We start from the raw sequence: 16,625 nt of genomic DNA, 5'->3' as shown, positions 1-16,625 counted from the left end.
ATTGTTGAGGTATGCATCGCAGGATGCTGCAATGGCATCTGGTTTACTGATAAGTAATGTGCCTGAGTTGCAACATGTGAAGGTAACTGCTGTTGGCTGTTGAAAGACCACATGGTGCAGCAACAAAAGATGATACGAAAACCACGAAAACAGTTTGGAGCACTTGGCATCGGGGTCACCATTGTGGATGTAGGTACGACGGCTTAAATGAATACGCTAAGATTCCACATGTAGAGATAAGTGCTTTAATGATCAGCTTGATATCATTATACATAAACACACAGTCACTCCAATTCAAATGTTTGCAACAGACTGAAGGTCTGCATGCTATCTGTTGCAAACCTCAGAGATGGCACTCCAAAGATAGGTCACTCAACCAATTGCATGCTGCCACAAATATCTGTGTGTTCTTCCTTTTGAGTAGTGTTGAAAACCATGTACATAGGTTCATTTCCTGATTAATGATTAAATCATTGCCCATCAACCAGGTGTTATTGATTGATATGAAAGTGTTTTTCTCGAGTTCTGCAAAGTTGTTGGAAAGATTTAGCACAGTAATATCGTCTGCATACAGTATCTTATTTCAATTTTCATATGTTTCTTAGGATCATAATCTTCCCCTTTTTGTATATAGGTACTATATTAATTAATTAAAGTTGATAAGGAAATATTACTTCTTGGTGTAAGCAGTTGGCAACATCCAACAGTGGTCTGATTAGTTCTGTTGCCACCTGCTTGATTAGGTAGTTTGACACTTTGTCATATCCAACAGACTTTTTCCTCTTAAGCTTTTGTATAACCTTTGTCACATCCTCTTGAGATACCAGTTTCAGGAACATTCAGTGGCTTGGCTTATCTTCCTTGGTTATTGCATGCATGCTTTAGATTTCCTACTGTAACTATGTAACTATTATTCAGGACGTTGGAAATTTGTGTTTTGTCTGTAATGATTCTGTTACTCACTTTCGCCCTTTCTATTTCATTTGTTTTCTGTGTATATTTTCTGTTGCCCCTATCTCAGGCTGTTTTCATCTTATTTGTTGATTTTAAAATAATCTCACTAATTTATTTTGCTTTTTCTTGTCTTGTCAAATGTCTGTACTTCTTCTGGTGCTTTTTGTAGGTTTCAGTACTTCCCCCTTTTTCATCACTCTTAAGGCAGCCTTCCATGCTATTATTTCCTTCATTATCCTTTGCTTGTTGTGGAGAATTTTTCTTTTCTTCTTGGGTTTTGGAAATGCTGTATTGAAGTAACATGTTAAGATTTCTTGAAAAGCATTGTATTTTTCATCTGTTCCCTGAGTTTGAAGAATGACTGTCCAAAGTTCTTTTTTCAACATACCGTATGTTGATGTTTTGTTGGTTGAAAAGCCTAACATCTCTTTCTACATATTTGCCTTCTTTAGTGAGTTTAGATTTCCATATACTTCACATATTGTTGAAAATAATCAGATGCAGGTGAAATCTCAAGCAGAGGTGCAAAATCGCTATTGAGCGCCTAGTGACAGGGTGAGACCACAGCCGGTGCATCACCCGAAACGTGCGCGGGCCTGGCGTGGTTGATGCAAGTCTCCCTTTGGCCGGCACAGAGGGGGACATGTTAAATGATGGACTGCTCTGAGGAGGGGGCAGTCATGCATGTGGACCCCAAAACTGGACAGCCGCGTGGTCCATGTTGGGGTGCGGTAGAAACTCGGGCGAGGGGTTTCTGGAATCTCGTGCTGGAGGAGCATTCTGTCGAGTGTAGAATGCCGTAGAAGCGTCTGCACTGATGTTTACATCGCCCGGTGTGGTGTGCTGGCGGAGGTTAGGGCCGTCTGGCCGGTCGAAGCAAACACTGGAGAGACGAACACTCCCGATGTATTAGTAGCACACGGGGTAAAGCGTTGCACTTCACAGTCGAAGGTCTATTCTGCGGTCGCAGCGTCCTGCACTGCCAGAAGAAGTAACAGTTGCGACATTGTCTATTGGTGGGAAACCAGTGATACACAGCGAACGAATGCTAGGTATTTTTGCGACTCGGTGTCACCAATGTGGGTATTCTGGCTATAGCGACTAACCACACACAGAAAACTCTAACTGCCTAAGACCAGGCGCTTTTATTAAGGTTCATATAAATACACAAAACACAAAGAAAACAATACAGAGAATCATATCACGAACATCATAACCCAACTCTCCTAGAACAATCCAAAGAACAACGAGTCCCAAAGACCATTTACTCTGCACTTCGCAGGTGGCACTTACTGGCGCTCAATGGTCAGCACAAGCATCTCCTCAAATTTTTTTTCTTTCTTTTTGTATATTTTCCCATGTCAATATTTAAATCAACACGTATTACACGACCTTTCATTTTGTTTTTTCTAGTAGGTTGTACTTTTTTTTCTTTTTTGACGTAAGTATTTATTTTGTCACTTTGTAATTGGTACACACAGGATACTTGGCTCTTTATGCACAATACCTGTAATTTCAAAATCTTTCTCTTTACTTTGGGTAAATTTTTGTGTGTATCAATTATACTGCAATCATAACTCTTGGCAAATATTGCTACTCCTCCACCCTCACATTTTGATCAGTGGAAATTATTCGCAAGAGCGTAATCTTTCATAGTAACACTACATATTTCAATCTCTTTTAATCCATGTTCACTTATACCATTATGTCTGGTCATGTTCCATTAGTAAGTACTTCTAATTCAAATTTTTTATTGTTCCCATATTGTGCATTTCCATGCAGAATTCTGAGCCTTATTTCTTTCTCCTTATTGATAAGTTCTCAGTTCCTATTTGGTCATCATGTTCACATTTCTTGCTACTAATATTTAACTTCCATTTTTTTTTCTTGGCTTGACTGTACCATAAAAAATCACTGGCCTGAAGTTGAGGTGCCATCCTTTTTCTTACAGAAGTTCTTGTAGGCACTGTTTGGGGTAGCTTTTCTTTTTGCCTTTTTGTGACTGCTGCTTGCCGATGCTCATCAGCTTTGTTGGTTTTGTTTTTTGGACATAGTTCCAGTGAAATATGTTCTTCTTCTGCAGAGGGTTCTGTGTTTTTATTTACTGTCTTCTTTTCTATTGAGGATATGTTACAATTCAGCTCAGTTTCATTAGGCCTAGCTATTTGTTTCTGCCCTACATCATTGGGTTTGTCTATTGGATTAATCTGCAGTGACTGTAAAAATACTTGTAGCTGATCAGTTAATTTATGGCAACACAGTATTTCAACTAAGCAAAGCAAGTGAGCCAATATTGGCAGAACTGAGGCATTGTAAGCTGCAGACAGATGAACGGAATGAGTTAAAACAGATGGGGAATCAAAGTGAGGACAGTTGAGTCAGCAACACCTTGCTCACACACACACACACACACGCACACGCACACGCACACAGGCTTGCTTTTCAGCTGTACTGCATATGTGAGTCCATGGCTCATTTCTTCAAAAAGGCCTCTGGGTGTCAACATACTCTAAAATAATTTTATAGCTCCACCCCCTGGTGCCTGTAATTTTCTAGTGAACCAGTACATGAATTGGCAAGCCACAATACATTCATGTAAATGGACTTTTTTAATTGGTACCTTGACTCATTCCGTATCCATGTATGTTGTTCTCATTGATGGGATTTATGGAAAAAAAGAATGAATGAATGAGTGAGTGAGTGATTATGCAAAGATAAAGAGATCTACAAAGAATAGACTGTTGTGGAGAGTTGCATCAAACCAGTTTTTGGATCGAAGACTACATCAGTGTTATACTACATTCAAAATGTGGATTACATGAAGAGACTTCATATAAAGGATGAAGATTCGGCTAATGAATTTTGTCTTCCAATATACATGTCTCAAATTTATATTGTGACAAGTAATATTTACCTATTAGAAATAAGTTTATGCAGGAAATAGAGAGGGGAGGACAAAAACTGGTTTACTGTTTTAGGGCTGATATTTCATTTTCTCTTTAATTTTGCTTTACTGTGAGACATGTAAACTAGATTTAGTTAATATACTCTTAGTTTAGTAAAGTCTTGAAGGAACTGAGCTGTATTTGATACCAAACATAATCACTCTTTCAGATGACTACAACCGAGTGGTCCTAGATCAACTGGATGATGTTCCAGATTCGGATTACATAAATGCCTCATACATAGATGTGAGTACAGGTACTTAGTATGAAAGAACAAAAATATTTTGTCTAATTATTGTGTTATAAGCATCATTTGTTGTACGTATCAGTTTCAATGCACAGGGAAATAATGGCTGTTGCCAAAAGGAAAAAAAAACTGGTGGCTGTGCTTGATCATTCTGCTGCAGGTGATATTTTTTTTGGCAAAGATGCCACCTCCATCCTCATTACATCATCCCCAAGCCAAAACTACCTCTGGTACATTGTCTTCCCCTTTTCCCTGGTAGTTGCAGCATCATATATTTTTTTGTCTATTATTGACACTGGACAAAGTCTTCTGCACAATTTCTTAATTTACTGGTAGAGGGTGAAGACTGAGTAGTTTCACAAAGGAAATAAACTCTGCTTATTTTCATTCATATATTCTAGCCTTTTTTAAAAATCTTTGTGGAGTATCAAGATTGCATGTTGATTTCCACAGTATGGGATATTTTTAGTGCTATTCATTCACTGGCACCTGGACGCTTATCATCTGTTGTCTCAAAATTGTGCCAATGTAATGTCTGGGATTAAGAAATGAAATTGTTACAGAGTGAGAATATTTTCCATTCAAGAGGAGATACGGTGTTTATTGTGAAAACCCAAAATAACATTTGTCAAATGTCTTCAGCGTCATTTTTAATTGATCTGCTTCTACACCCATATCCTGCCATCAATTTTGAAGTGTGTGGCAGAGGGATTGGATTGAACTGAGTTGGGTGAAGAGACCAAACAGTGAGGTCATCGGTCTCATTGGATTAGGGAAGGGTGGGGAAGGAAGTCAGCCGTACCCTGTCAAAGGAACCATCCCGGCATTTGCCTGTAGCATGTGGCAGAGGGTACTTTCTCATTATATCACGTATTAGGTTTTCTTCTTAGTCAGTTCGTCTGACAAGGATGGAAAGCTTGAATGCCTCTGCCCACACAGCAGTTATGCAGGTCTATATGCTGTCTTTTGGAGTGATATTTTGGGGGCTATAGTGTATTTCTAGATTCCTCGTGTAATACTGTTTCTCAGTCCTTTTTGAATGGGATTTTGTGGGATAGTTGGTATTTAACTTAAAGAGTCTGACAGTTCAAGTTTTTCAGAATTTCCATATTGCTTACCCATTAGTCAAACAAACCTGTGACCATTTGTGCTGCCCTTCTTTCTGCATGTTCACTATTGCCTGTTAGTCCTACTTTAATGGCCCCACACACTGGAACAATATTTTATGATAGGTTAACGTGTGTCTTTTGTAAAAAATTGCATTTGTAGAGTTCCTACATTGTCCCTGTACCCTACAAATGAAATGAAGTCTGCCATATGACCATGGTAAACATTTATCAGTCATAGTGGAATCCTGCACTGTACTGAGCGATTTTGGCATGCAGGAAGTGGATGTAGTACAACTCATATCTTCCATCATGATAAAAGTGGTATGATGAATTTGCCATAAATGTCAGTATTGCAGTAGTTTTTTATATTCATTTCTAATACATTTTAGCCTATAATCATTTTAAATAAAAGTAGTCTCTCAATTTATGTAAATCATATTCATCTGTTGATAGGTCTGGACATAGTTAAATGCTTTTGTAGTTCCATGTCTCACACCTACGAATCAAAGAATAGTACTCATTTAACCAGTACCAGTACTTAATGTTTGTATGTGTAAATAAATTCCGCAAAACTTAGTTTTCGCATTTTGTACCACTATAATGAGGCTAGATGGCTCTGTTGGCAGTTGCTAGACTGTGAATCCAAAGTCTGTAGCTCAACCCCCAGGTGAACTTAGGTTGTGTTTTTTTTTTTTTTTTTTTCACTCATTGTTATTTTACCTTTGGCAATGATTTGTCAAAACTGAAAATTACAACAGTTTGCACTTTGGATAAGAGCGCATAGTGAACTGTGCCACTCCCATGCCCTCCCCCCCCCCCCCCCCCCCTGCCTCTCCCCCTCCCTCCAGGTATCTGGCTGGCTAAATCAGTTAGAAGATCAAAGAAAGATTAAAGCAAACCTCTTCTGATAAGATTATGCCTGAGATAGCAATGTAGTGTTCACACCAACCTGTATTTTGCCTATGAGGATAGCTATAACTTTCATTACCAATGGGAAGCTGTGCATCATAGGTGTATAGTGCATATTTTGTGTATTTAAATTTCAGTAATGACGCCCAACACTTGTAGTAGTTTTGCAAGTTTGTCTTAGGGTACTTCCCTTATAATTTGGTGTGCACTTCCTTATTCTACTTATATTGCCAATGATTTAAAGTAAACCTCCATATAAAGCAGATCCGTTGATATTAATTATTATTTGAAACTGTCCCTTCTATATCTTGACGGACTTTGGACACTAAAAATATATTCCATGCTAAAAAGATGTGTTCTTTATATCTTATCCTGAAATTCAGCATCCATGCCATATCCTTAAACTGTCTTGACAGTTCTTGGATACCAAGCATAGTGGAGCAGTAGTTAACGTACCAAGCTCAACCTTTGGAGGAGTGTGGTTCAAATCCCTGTCTGGCCATATTTTTCTTTTTTCTTTCTTTCTTTGTTTTTCTTTTTTGAAGATTGAATAATATAAATTCTGGAATGGTTCCCTTTGAAAAGGATGTAATAGATTCCCTTCCCACCCATTGTCCTATCTGAATTTGTGCTCCATCTCTTATGATCTCTTCATTGACAGGATGTTAAAACATAAGCATCCTTCCTTCCTGTTCCTGTGCCACATTTCACAAACTACAAAAGAAACTTGCCCTTCATGATGCACTTCCACTCCAAACATAAAAGTTCTACCACATCCCCCTCCAAAATTATGATCATTTGTTATTGTGCCCTTTAACGAAAATATCCTTCCCTTACGTCGCTCCCAACATTGCATCTCCATTCATTGGTATTATCCTACTTATCTATCCTTTGTAATCTTGCAGTTAATCTGTATACTGTCCCAGCTTGTAACACTGCTCCCCATAGGTCATAACACTGCAAACTACTTTTGATTAGATTTTCACCACTATCTCTTACTCCATCAAAATCAGGGAAACTTAAGGGAACAGTCATGTCGTCCACCAGGTCTACTGTAACTATTGTGCAGAAATCTGTGTGGACATGAAAACCATCTAGTGTCCACTGATCGTAGAAATAAACAACTCGGTTGCAACAAACTCTGCTCATTACAATTTGGTACCAAAGCTGCTTTATAACTTGCATCACCTATGCCCACAGCTCCTCCTCCCCCTTGTGTCTAATGATCACGTTTTTGATGAAATGCTAAACCTTAATTCTTGTTTTGAAGATAATGATATCTTGGAACCACTCATATGACAATGGCTCATTCAGCAGGTTCAGTACATACAGCAGTTCTACTGTCTCATTCCTCAATCTCTCCTTTTGTCCCTGTTATCCTACCTCTGCTTCTAGTCCTCCATCCTTCTATTTCTGTTCCAGTTTCATTACTTTTTGTTGCTGGTTTCATTTCTCCTATTGTATTATATTTATAAATCTGTTTATCCAATGAGTGTAACATACCGATGATCTCCTATGTGTTATATCTGCTGCATGCCTCCAATAAAAAGTTGTTGTTTAAAAATTTTCATACAATTCAACATCAGCTCAGACAAATAAGAAGCTGTTACACAGATGACATATTGTTGCTACATAGGTCACAAAGTTCTGTGTTACATGTAAATTTTCTACTATGAAGTGATGTTGATGATATCTCTTACTTATTTCTTGATTTTATTCTTTTGTTGCAGAGCTTGCTCAAACCAAATGCATACATAGTGTGTCAAGGTCCAACAGAGGTGACAGTGACTGACTTCTGGCGGATGGTGTGGCAGGAAAATGCCTGCTGCATAGTTATGCTCACAAAAACATTTGACTTCATTCGAGTAAGTGAGAGAGTAGCCTTAAGCAGCTCCTTGTGCTGTAAAGTAAGGGAGATGTCAGGACATTAGGCCTAAGACGTGAGTGTTTTGTGACAGTGGCAACTTCACTGAAAAGTTATTGGGGCCTTAAATGCACAGTTTTTTTTTTCAGTGATTTGAGAAAATATCATTCTCTTCATGTGGTTATTTACCTTTTTTGTCTGTGTTCTAAACTAGAAATGATATGCACATATCACTTAATAGATTTTTGTGAATGTTTTTTTCGTAGCTGTGATTTTTGTCATTTAATTGATTGATTGCTTTATTAATCTATGAAACAGACCATGTCATATGGATTTCGTTATGTAAAACATTGGAATTTTTATGGCTTAAGATTAATTGCTCATACAGGAATTGGCAATGATTTTTTAAAAATCTAATTACATTTTTTTTTACAGTCTTAGTTAATTAGTATTTCTATGTACACATTATAAACAGTACTTCTTCTAATAGCTAACCTGTTTTTAATTTTAGTACTCCATTGACATGTAAAGACTTTTATTTTGTAAATTATCTTTCAGTTTTGTTTTGAGAGAGTAGATAGTATCTTATTATAGCATTGTATAATAAACTCTGCTGAGCTTTAACTTTGTTTTTTTCTGTTCAGATGCAAATTATAACAGTTTATGGTTTCAGAATCATGTACTAAGCCATTTTGAACATAGTGGTCAATATTTTTTTTAGAATACATAACACTCTGAAAATTATATTCGCAATGCACGGTTAATATTTCCAGCATTTTAAAATGTTTGAGGCAGTGATCTGTTTTTCCAGTTTTGGTCATTATATCTATTGCTCTTTTTTGCAGTCTGTACAGCCTGAATATTTATTGTAGTCACTCCCCAAAAAATTATGCCACAGCTAATAACTGAATGAATATAAGCAAAATACGCTGACCTGATACATGAAATATTGTATATTGATGTAAAAATTCGAAGGGCATAGCGTGCTGGAGGGATTCTATTACTAAGTATTTTTACATGTTCTTCCCACAGTCAAATGCATTCCCACAAGTTTTATGTTTTCCACACATTGTATAACTTCATTATTTATTTTCAGGTTGTTGTAATCTGGCTTTTGTTTCTGTAAAAGTTTGTAGTGCTTACTTTCTTTAATTAAGAGTGACTTTATCATTTATTGCCCATTCGTATATGCTCCTAAGTGTTTCTTCAACTTTCTCTCTTAGTGCTTCTAGTGATTTGGCAGTGATCTGTACATTTGTGTCATCTGTGAACAATATTATTTGTCCATGCTCCACACTTTGTGGGAAATCATTTATGTAAATTAGGAACAGTACTGGACCCAGCACACTACCTTGCGGTATCCCTATATTTATATATTTGGGGTCAGAAGAATGTTTTTCAGTATATTTGGAGCTACTTGATGTATGTGTAATCTCAGTGATCTACACTCTATTATCTAGATATGACTGAAATCACTTGTCAACCCCCCCCCCCCCCCCCCACCTTTATTCCCAGTTCATCTAGCATATTTAATAGTATTTTGTGATCAACTGTGTCGAAAACTTTATTTAGATCAAGGAATAATCCCCTTATCCCCTGATTGGAAACTGAACTGGTCAGTGGGAAGGAAGTTGTATTTATATCATAAGTCTATCTTTTACCATGCTTTTTATTATTTTTTCAGAGCAAGAGATTGGTGAGAGAGGCCTATAATTTTCTATATTTTCAGTGTCATATTTTTTGAAGGGAGGCAGTAATTTAGCATATTTTAAGTAGTAAAGGATGAAGGATTTATTTATAATTAGAGACCCGAGTTTCACCTGGCATACACAATTTTCAAACAACTTACGGGAATTCAGCCAGATAGTATTAACAGCAACCGCCAATATTTCAGCGAGAGCACACCTTGCCATTTTCAAGGCAAACTGCAACGGACAGGCGATATACAAGCAAATTTAAAACCTCGGTTCTCGGACTAATGCAGAAAAGATAAAACACACACACACACACACACACACACACACACACACACACACACACTGAATACTGGTTCCACCAAAGATCACCAAAGTTGGAGATATAGATAATGAGACTATGAACTAGCAGTTGAGACTCTGTCCCTCTGTTTTTTGACTAAGGAAAGAGCAGGATTCCAAACAGAGTTTAAACAAAAACCTCCATCCCTGTTTACAAGGTTGCTCGCTAATTTAATCTCAACTGCCTCCTTAATAACACTGTCCCAATAGCTGGACGTGCATGCCAATATCTCAGTGCTGTTGTATAACATAGGGTGACCAGTATCCAACCTATGTTTGGCAAAAGCAGATCTACTTGGGTGCTGTAATTGTGTGTGCCGTTTATGCTCAGTACATCGGTCCTCCACAGTCCTGGTAGTTTGACCAGTATATGCCATGCCAAAGCTACAAGGAATGCAATATACACCTGCCTTATGCAAACAAAGATCATCCTTAATGGAACCCAAAAGCACTCTAATCTTAGATGGAGGTTGGAAAATGCATTTCACATCATATTTCCTTAAAATAAGACCGATCTTAGAAGTGCTTCCTTCGTAAGGCAAGAATGTGTCAGAATCAGCATCATCATCAATCACCAAATGCACAGTTGGTTGATAGTGCAATGCACATTCTGTCTGTCTTTCACTATAACCATTTTGAGGAAACGTAGTTTCAAGATGGGACAGCTCAGCTGGCAAAGTCTCAGTGTTGGAAATGACATGTGCCCTGTGTACCAAGGTACGGTGTACCGCTTCATGCTGAGCCGGATGGTGACAACTATTAGTCTGTAAAAACAAGTCAGTGTGAGTATGTTTCCTGTAAACTGCATGTCCCAATGATCCATCATCCTTCCTCCTAACCAAAACGTCAAGAAAGGGAAGACAACCATCCTCTTCCACCTCCATCGTAAAACAAATGTTCAGGTGGATCGAGTTCAGATGTTCTAGAAAGGCATTCAAATTCTCCCTACCATGAGGCCAAACAACAAAGGTATCATGCACATTCTGAAGAAACAGGTAGGTTTCAAAGGTTATGATTCCAATGCACTTTCCTCAAAGACTCCCATAAACAAATTTGCAATAACAGGAGACAACGGACTAGCCATTGCAACTCCACCTGTCTGTTCGTAATACTGGTCATTGAATAAAACGTAGGTGATTGTCAACACATGCCAAAAGAGATTAGTTAATTCGGCACCAAACCTAACCTCAATTAACTGCAATGAATCAGACAGAGGAACACGAGTGGAGAGAGAGACCACATCAAAACTTACTAAAATATCAGATTCATTCAACCACAGTCACTCCAAAAACATAAGAAATTAGCTGAGTTCCTGATATGATGAACACACGAACCAACTTGTGGACTCAACAGAGAAGCAAGATGCTTGGCTACACAATATGTTGGTGCACTGATATTACTCACTATAGGTTGGAAAGGAACCCCTTCCTTATGTACCTTTGAAAGGCCATATAATCTAGGGGGAGCAGCACTATAGGTGTTAAAGACTCTTGATAGTGTCCTGCGACAAACCACTTTCCTTCAGAAGGCTGTTGGTCTTTCTCTCAACAGTTTTTGTGGGGTCAGCATCAATTCTGCAATACGCTGAGTCAGATAATAAATGTTGCACCTTTTGTACATAATCCTATTTGTTTAAAACAACAGCGGCATTGCCCTTGTCCGCAGGTGAAATAACAATGTCAGAATTAACTTTGAGTGAGCATAAAGCAGCCCTCTCTGCTGCTGTTACATTACTCTTCGGTGGACGAGCCCTAGTTTACACATGGCATGCATCCCTCCTAACCTCCTCTGCAGCGTCAGGAGGAAGTTTGCAAACTGCCTGTTCAACTGGACTAATAAAATCACTACCGGCAAACTCTTTGGTGTGGGTGCAAAATTTAAACCCTTCCCAAGCATGGATAAGGTTGTGTCGTCAAAAGATTTCTCTGAGAGATTTATCACAGAACATCGACATATAACATCAGATTCCGAGTGATGAAAATGCTCAAACTTTTCCAAATGCCAGGTAGTGACAGAATTGTATTCCCAGCCTGCTTGAGTCCATGAGGCACCGTCCAACCAATCTCAATGTTGGGACATGATTTTCATCACAACACCTCAGTAAGCACATTGCAGTCTAACTTGACAGCTATGAAGTTTACCCAACTTTTGAAAACACCGATACATTTCCTCCCCATAAGTAAACAATGTGAGACCTGAGTTTCTCCTGGCATATACAATTTTCAAACAACTTTTACGGGAATTCAGCCAGGTAGTATTAACAGCAACCGCTGATATTTCGGCGGAGCACACTCCCGCCATTTTCGAGGCATACTGCAACAGACAAGCAATGTACAGGCAAATTTAAAACCTCGGTTCTTGGTCTAATGCAGGAAAAATCACACACACACACACACACACACACACACACACACACACACACACTGAACACTATAGTTGAATTCTTTTATCTCGGCGGCTCGCGCATGCCGGCCCAGACGCGGGAGATTGCTGCGTTGCCAGTTGCACACGACGCACGCGCCAATAGAAGCAGCGCCATAGTATAGCATAGTTCGCAAGCTTACGTTTAGGGGGGAGCGCGCAGTTCATGAAGTAAAGCCATCATGGCCGCATTAACCCTTTCGCTGCTACAAAGACGTGCTCCCTGCATTCCGCGCTGTGGGCGATTTTGTCACTGCACTGCTCGCCTGTGCAGACACATTGTGTTCCGACTGCTTTGACACTCTTTATCATTCGATTCCACAAAAACTATTTGGCTCAAAAATTAGATTTTTACCTATCTTCTTGACTGATACCTTCCCCCCATAAATGATTTAATTTTGTTTCGATGTTCAGTGCAGTTATTATGCAGCATTAAATATAGTAAACCTTTGCACGAAATTTTGAAGAGTTTGCAGAGGTACAGTCCATAGAGTACACTTTCCGTATGGTTGATTTTAGTTGCCACAATGTTGAGAATGAAATGTGGGCAAGATACCTATATATTTCATTTAATTTAAGTACCACATAAGTGTCGTATGTAATATTGAGAAATATTCCACCTTTCGCGACTGTAACAAAAGTTTTACTTACACTGGGCACGTTTGGCTTTATTTTAAAGCACTTCAATCAATCTAAAGGAAGTAGACAAAATACATTAAACAAAACTGTGGACTTACAAAAACATTAGGACTTGAATACACCGTCTGTCAGAGAAGTGCTCAGAGCTATGTCAAATATAATTTTGTGTGTGGCACACACAAACGGCATTTATTTGCTAAAACACTGATGAGCCAACACAAACGTTGAATATTGTGCTACCGCAGCACAAAACTATGAAAGGTGACTTGGCAATGGAGGACACAAAATACAGTCCTCTTATGATGCTTCAAAAGAGAGAAACGCGTCTGGTCTAAATAAGTCGCTTATTACAGTTGCAGAAGAGGGATATATTTCAATACCATTGGTAAAACTGCGACTGTGGAACAAAAACAAGAAATAGAACATGAATACCATTGTGTATGTGCCATACCTTTCACCGATGGAAGTGCTTTAAAATAAAGCCAAACGCGCCGTGTGTATATAAAACTTTTATTACAGTTGCGAAAGACGGAATATTTCTCAATATTACATACGACACCTATGTAGTACTTAAATTAAATGAGATATTGTTACACAGTTAATATTATATGAAATTTAGGTATCTTGTCCACATTTCATTCTCAACATTGTGGAAACTAAAATTGACCATACGGAAAGTATACGCTATGGACTTTTACCTCTGCAAACTCTTCAAAATTTCGTGCAATGGTTTACTACATTTAATGCTGCACATCAAAACAAAATTAAGTCATTTATGGTGGGAAGGTATCAGGCAAGAAGACGTGTAAAAATCAAATTTTTTGGCCAAATAGTTTTTGTGAAATCGAATGATAAGTGGGTCAAAGCAGTGGGAACACCATGCATCTGCACAGGCGAGAAGTGCAGTGATGACAAAATCGCGCACAGCACGGAATGCGGGGAGCACGTGTCTGCAGCAGCGAAAAAGTTAATGAAGAGGCAAAGCACTAGAAATTTCATTCAAACAAATAAAATTCGTGAAGTAAGGCACTCCAATATTGTTTTTAAATAAAGAAAATATTAAGCACCGCCCAAGGTTTGAACTCATAACCTTTCACTTGGCAGCCCAACACCTTAACCGTTCCGCTACCTCAGCTCATCAAACAGTGTATCTCCATAAGGACTCTAACACCTCACGCAATTACTTATAAACACTGTTGGTATGACTATGAATTACTAACGCTTCGTCGAAGTACAACAGGAAATAAACAATTACCGCTGTTCTTTATTGGGAAAAAGCAGTTCGTGAGATTGAAACAAACACCTTTCCTTGCTATCGCCTGAATTAGGAGTCTTATTGCTTGTTTGGTTTAATTAATTAATAGAATATGAAGCAATTGGTATAAAGAATGCTTTTTCTGCTATCAAAACATTGCTTTTGTTCTATTACTTTATTTATGACTGAACGTTTCTAAAACTGAAGACACTCGTCCGTGCTCTGCACTGCTGTCGAGATCTGGCAACGTCGTTCTCTGTTCATTGGCTGACTATGTTTTGTGACGTCAGATGCGCAGAACGAACCTAAACTCGGCCGCCAAGATATATGACGCGCACTTTAGTGCCACCAAAGATGACCAAAGTCAGAGATATCGATAGTGAGACTATGAACTAGCAGGTGAGGTAACATTGCCTCTGTCAGCTAATGCTGATGGTAGGCTCTCTATACAGTTCTTAATCAGACAAATTGGTATTTCATCCAAACCTGCTGAAATTTTGTTTTTCTGTATGTGAATTGCTTTATAGACTTCCTCCTTTATGGTGGGCAGTAGTACCATTGAACATGTTATACATTTGTTTAGCTTTTTGAGATAAAGGGCTGTTCAGAGTTTTTCCTGTAATTTTGTACCTATGCTGCTAAAGTAGTCCTTTATATGGCTTGCCATATCTTTTGCCTCTTTTATTCAATTCCCTTTGTATTTGATTTTTATGTTTAATTTATTCATCTTTCTGGTACCTGTTTCCTGCTTACAATCTTTTATACTGCCTTGTTTTTGTTTTTAGTAGTGAGTATCAGTTTGGAATTATGAGCTTTCTTTGCTGCAAGCATCACTTTCCTGTATGTTTGCCTATACCATTTATAAAAATGTGAGAAAGGTGGATTAGGTTGGCTGTTTTTAATGGAACTGAATACTGCAGTGTTTGAGATGATTTCTTGTTGCCTTTCGTTGCCAATTGGTTTTGTTCTACTGTAGATAGTGGACATAATACTTTAGGCAAACTCCCTTCAATTTTTAGTTTGAACAGAGTCATGAAGTTTTTGAATTTTTCACTTTCATCTACTTCTGTGTATACTGCTTCCTATGTTTGAGCTGCTATTTGTTTGATCTGTTATTCTTGTTGCACTATTAGCCATTGACACTAATTTGAAACACCGAGTTATGCATAAGGAAATGTTACAGGTAGGATCAGGATATTTAAGTCAAATGGAAAATCCAGAATGGAATGTAACAATATTGTGGAAAGGAAAGTTGTTACTCACTGTATAGCAGAGATGCTGAGTCGCAGATAGGCACAACGAAAAGAGTCGCAAATAAACTTTTGACCAATATGGCCTTCGTCAAAAATACACACACACACACACACACACACACACACACGCACACAGGCGCGCGCGCGCGCTTGCTTGCTCGCGCAAACGCAACTCACATACACGTGAATGCAGTCTCTAGCAGTTGAAGCCACACTGTGGCTTCAGTTGCCAGAGACTGCGGTCGTGTGTGTGTGTGTGTGTGTGTGTGTGGTGTGTGTGTGTGTGTGTGTGCGTTGTCTATTTTTGATGAAGACCATACTGGCTGAAAGCTTATTTGTGACAGTCTTTTCGTTGTGCCTATCTGCAACTCAGCATCTCTGCTGTGTGGTGAGAAGCAAATTGTTATATTTGAGACTCCATGTACGAGGATGTTGCCCTTTGGAGTTGATATCATATGAAGAACTTGATTTAGTTTATATAAAAAGATATTCATATCTCTGGTAGAGATCTGTATAAACATAAAATAGTTAATTTTTTACCCTTGTCTTGGTCCCTTAATTCTCTTGCAGTTAACTCAAAATGTTTCTCTTCACTGATTGCACGTAGATTACTTCGAATATTATATGGATAATTTTGTTTCACATAGGTACAACAACCTCCACACTTTGTAGATATTCCACTCATGTTATCTAAAGCTTCAAGACATCAACATGAACACAAAAAAGAAAGAAAACATCCTAGTTTCAATATGAATCATTTTTCATATTAGAGTACAAATGTGTATTTTCTTTCTTTTTTTGTCTGCGTGTCGATGACTCAATGCTTCTACTTTCTGGTGAGTGGTATCCTTTACTCCTAAAATATTTACATTCTGTCAGAACTTTTCTGCCATAATCACCCTATACCTTTTTTTTATTTTGAACATAACAATCTTTATATGTCTGTTTCAACTGAAGTCACAGTTTATGTAATTGTTTTTAGAGTCCCTTAAT

At 38.2% G+C, this 16,625-nt stretch overlaps 1 protein-coding gene across 1 annotated transcript in view; it reads left to right on the top strand.

Annotated features, from left to right (window-relative positions):
* The window catches only part of LOC124798363 (receptor-type tyrosine-protein phosphatase kappa), a 689,856-nt gene that overhangs the window by 441,114 nt on the left and 232,117 nt on the right, over positions 1–16,625 (top strand). The window contains exons 3-4 of the mRNA XM_047261733.1: positions 4,069–4,145; positions 7,895–8,029. Of these exons, the coding sequence (XP_047117689.1) occupies positions 4,069–4,145; positions 7,895–8,029 (212 nt within the window). The remainder of the gene's footprint in view (positions 1–4,068; positions 4,146–7,894; positions 8,030–16,625) is intronic.

Source organism: Schistocerca piceifrons, chromosome 5 (assembly GCF_021461385.2).
Source record: "Schistocerca piceifrons isolate TAMUIC-IGC-003096 chromosome 5, iqSchPice1.1, whole genome shotgun sequence".
Taxonomy (NCBI): domain Eukaryota; kingdom Metazoa; phylum Arthropoda; class Insecta; order Orthoptera; family Acrididae; genus Schistocerca; species Schistocerca piceifrons.
The sequence above is the reverse complement of the archived record's forward strand: the minus strand, read 5'-3'. Positions and strand labels throughout refer to the sequence as shown.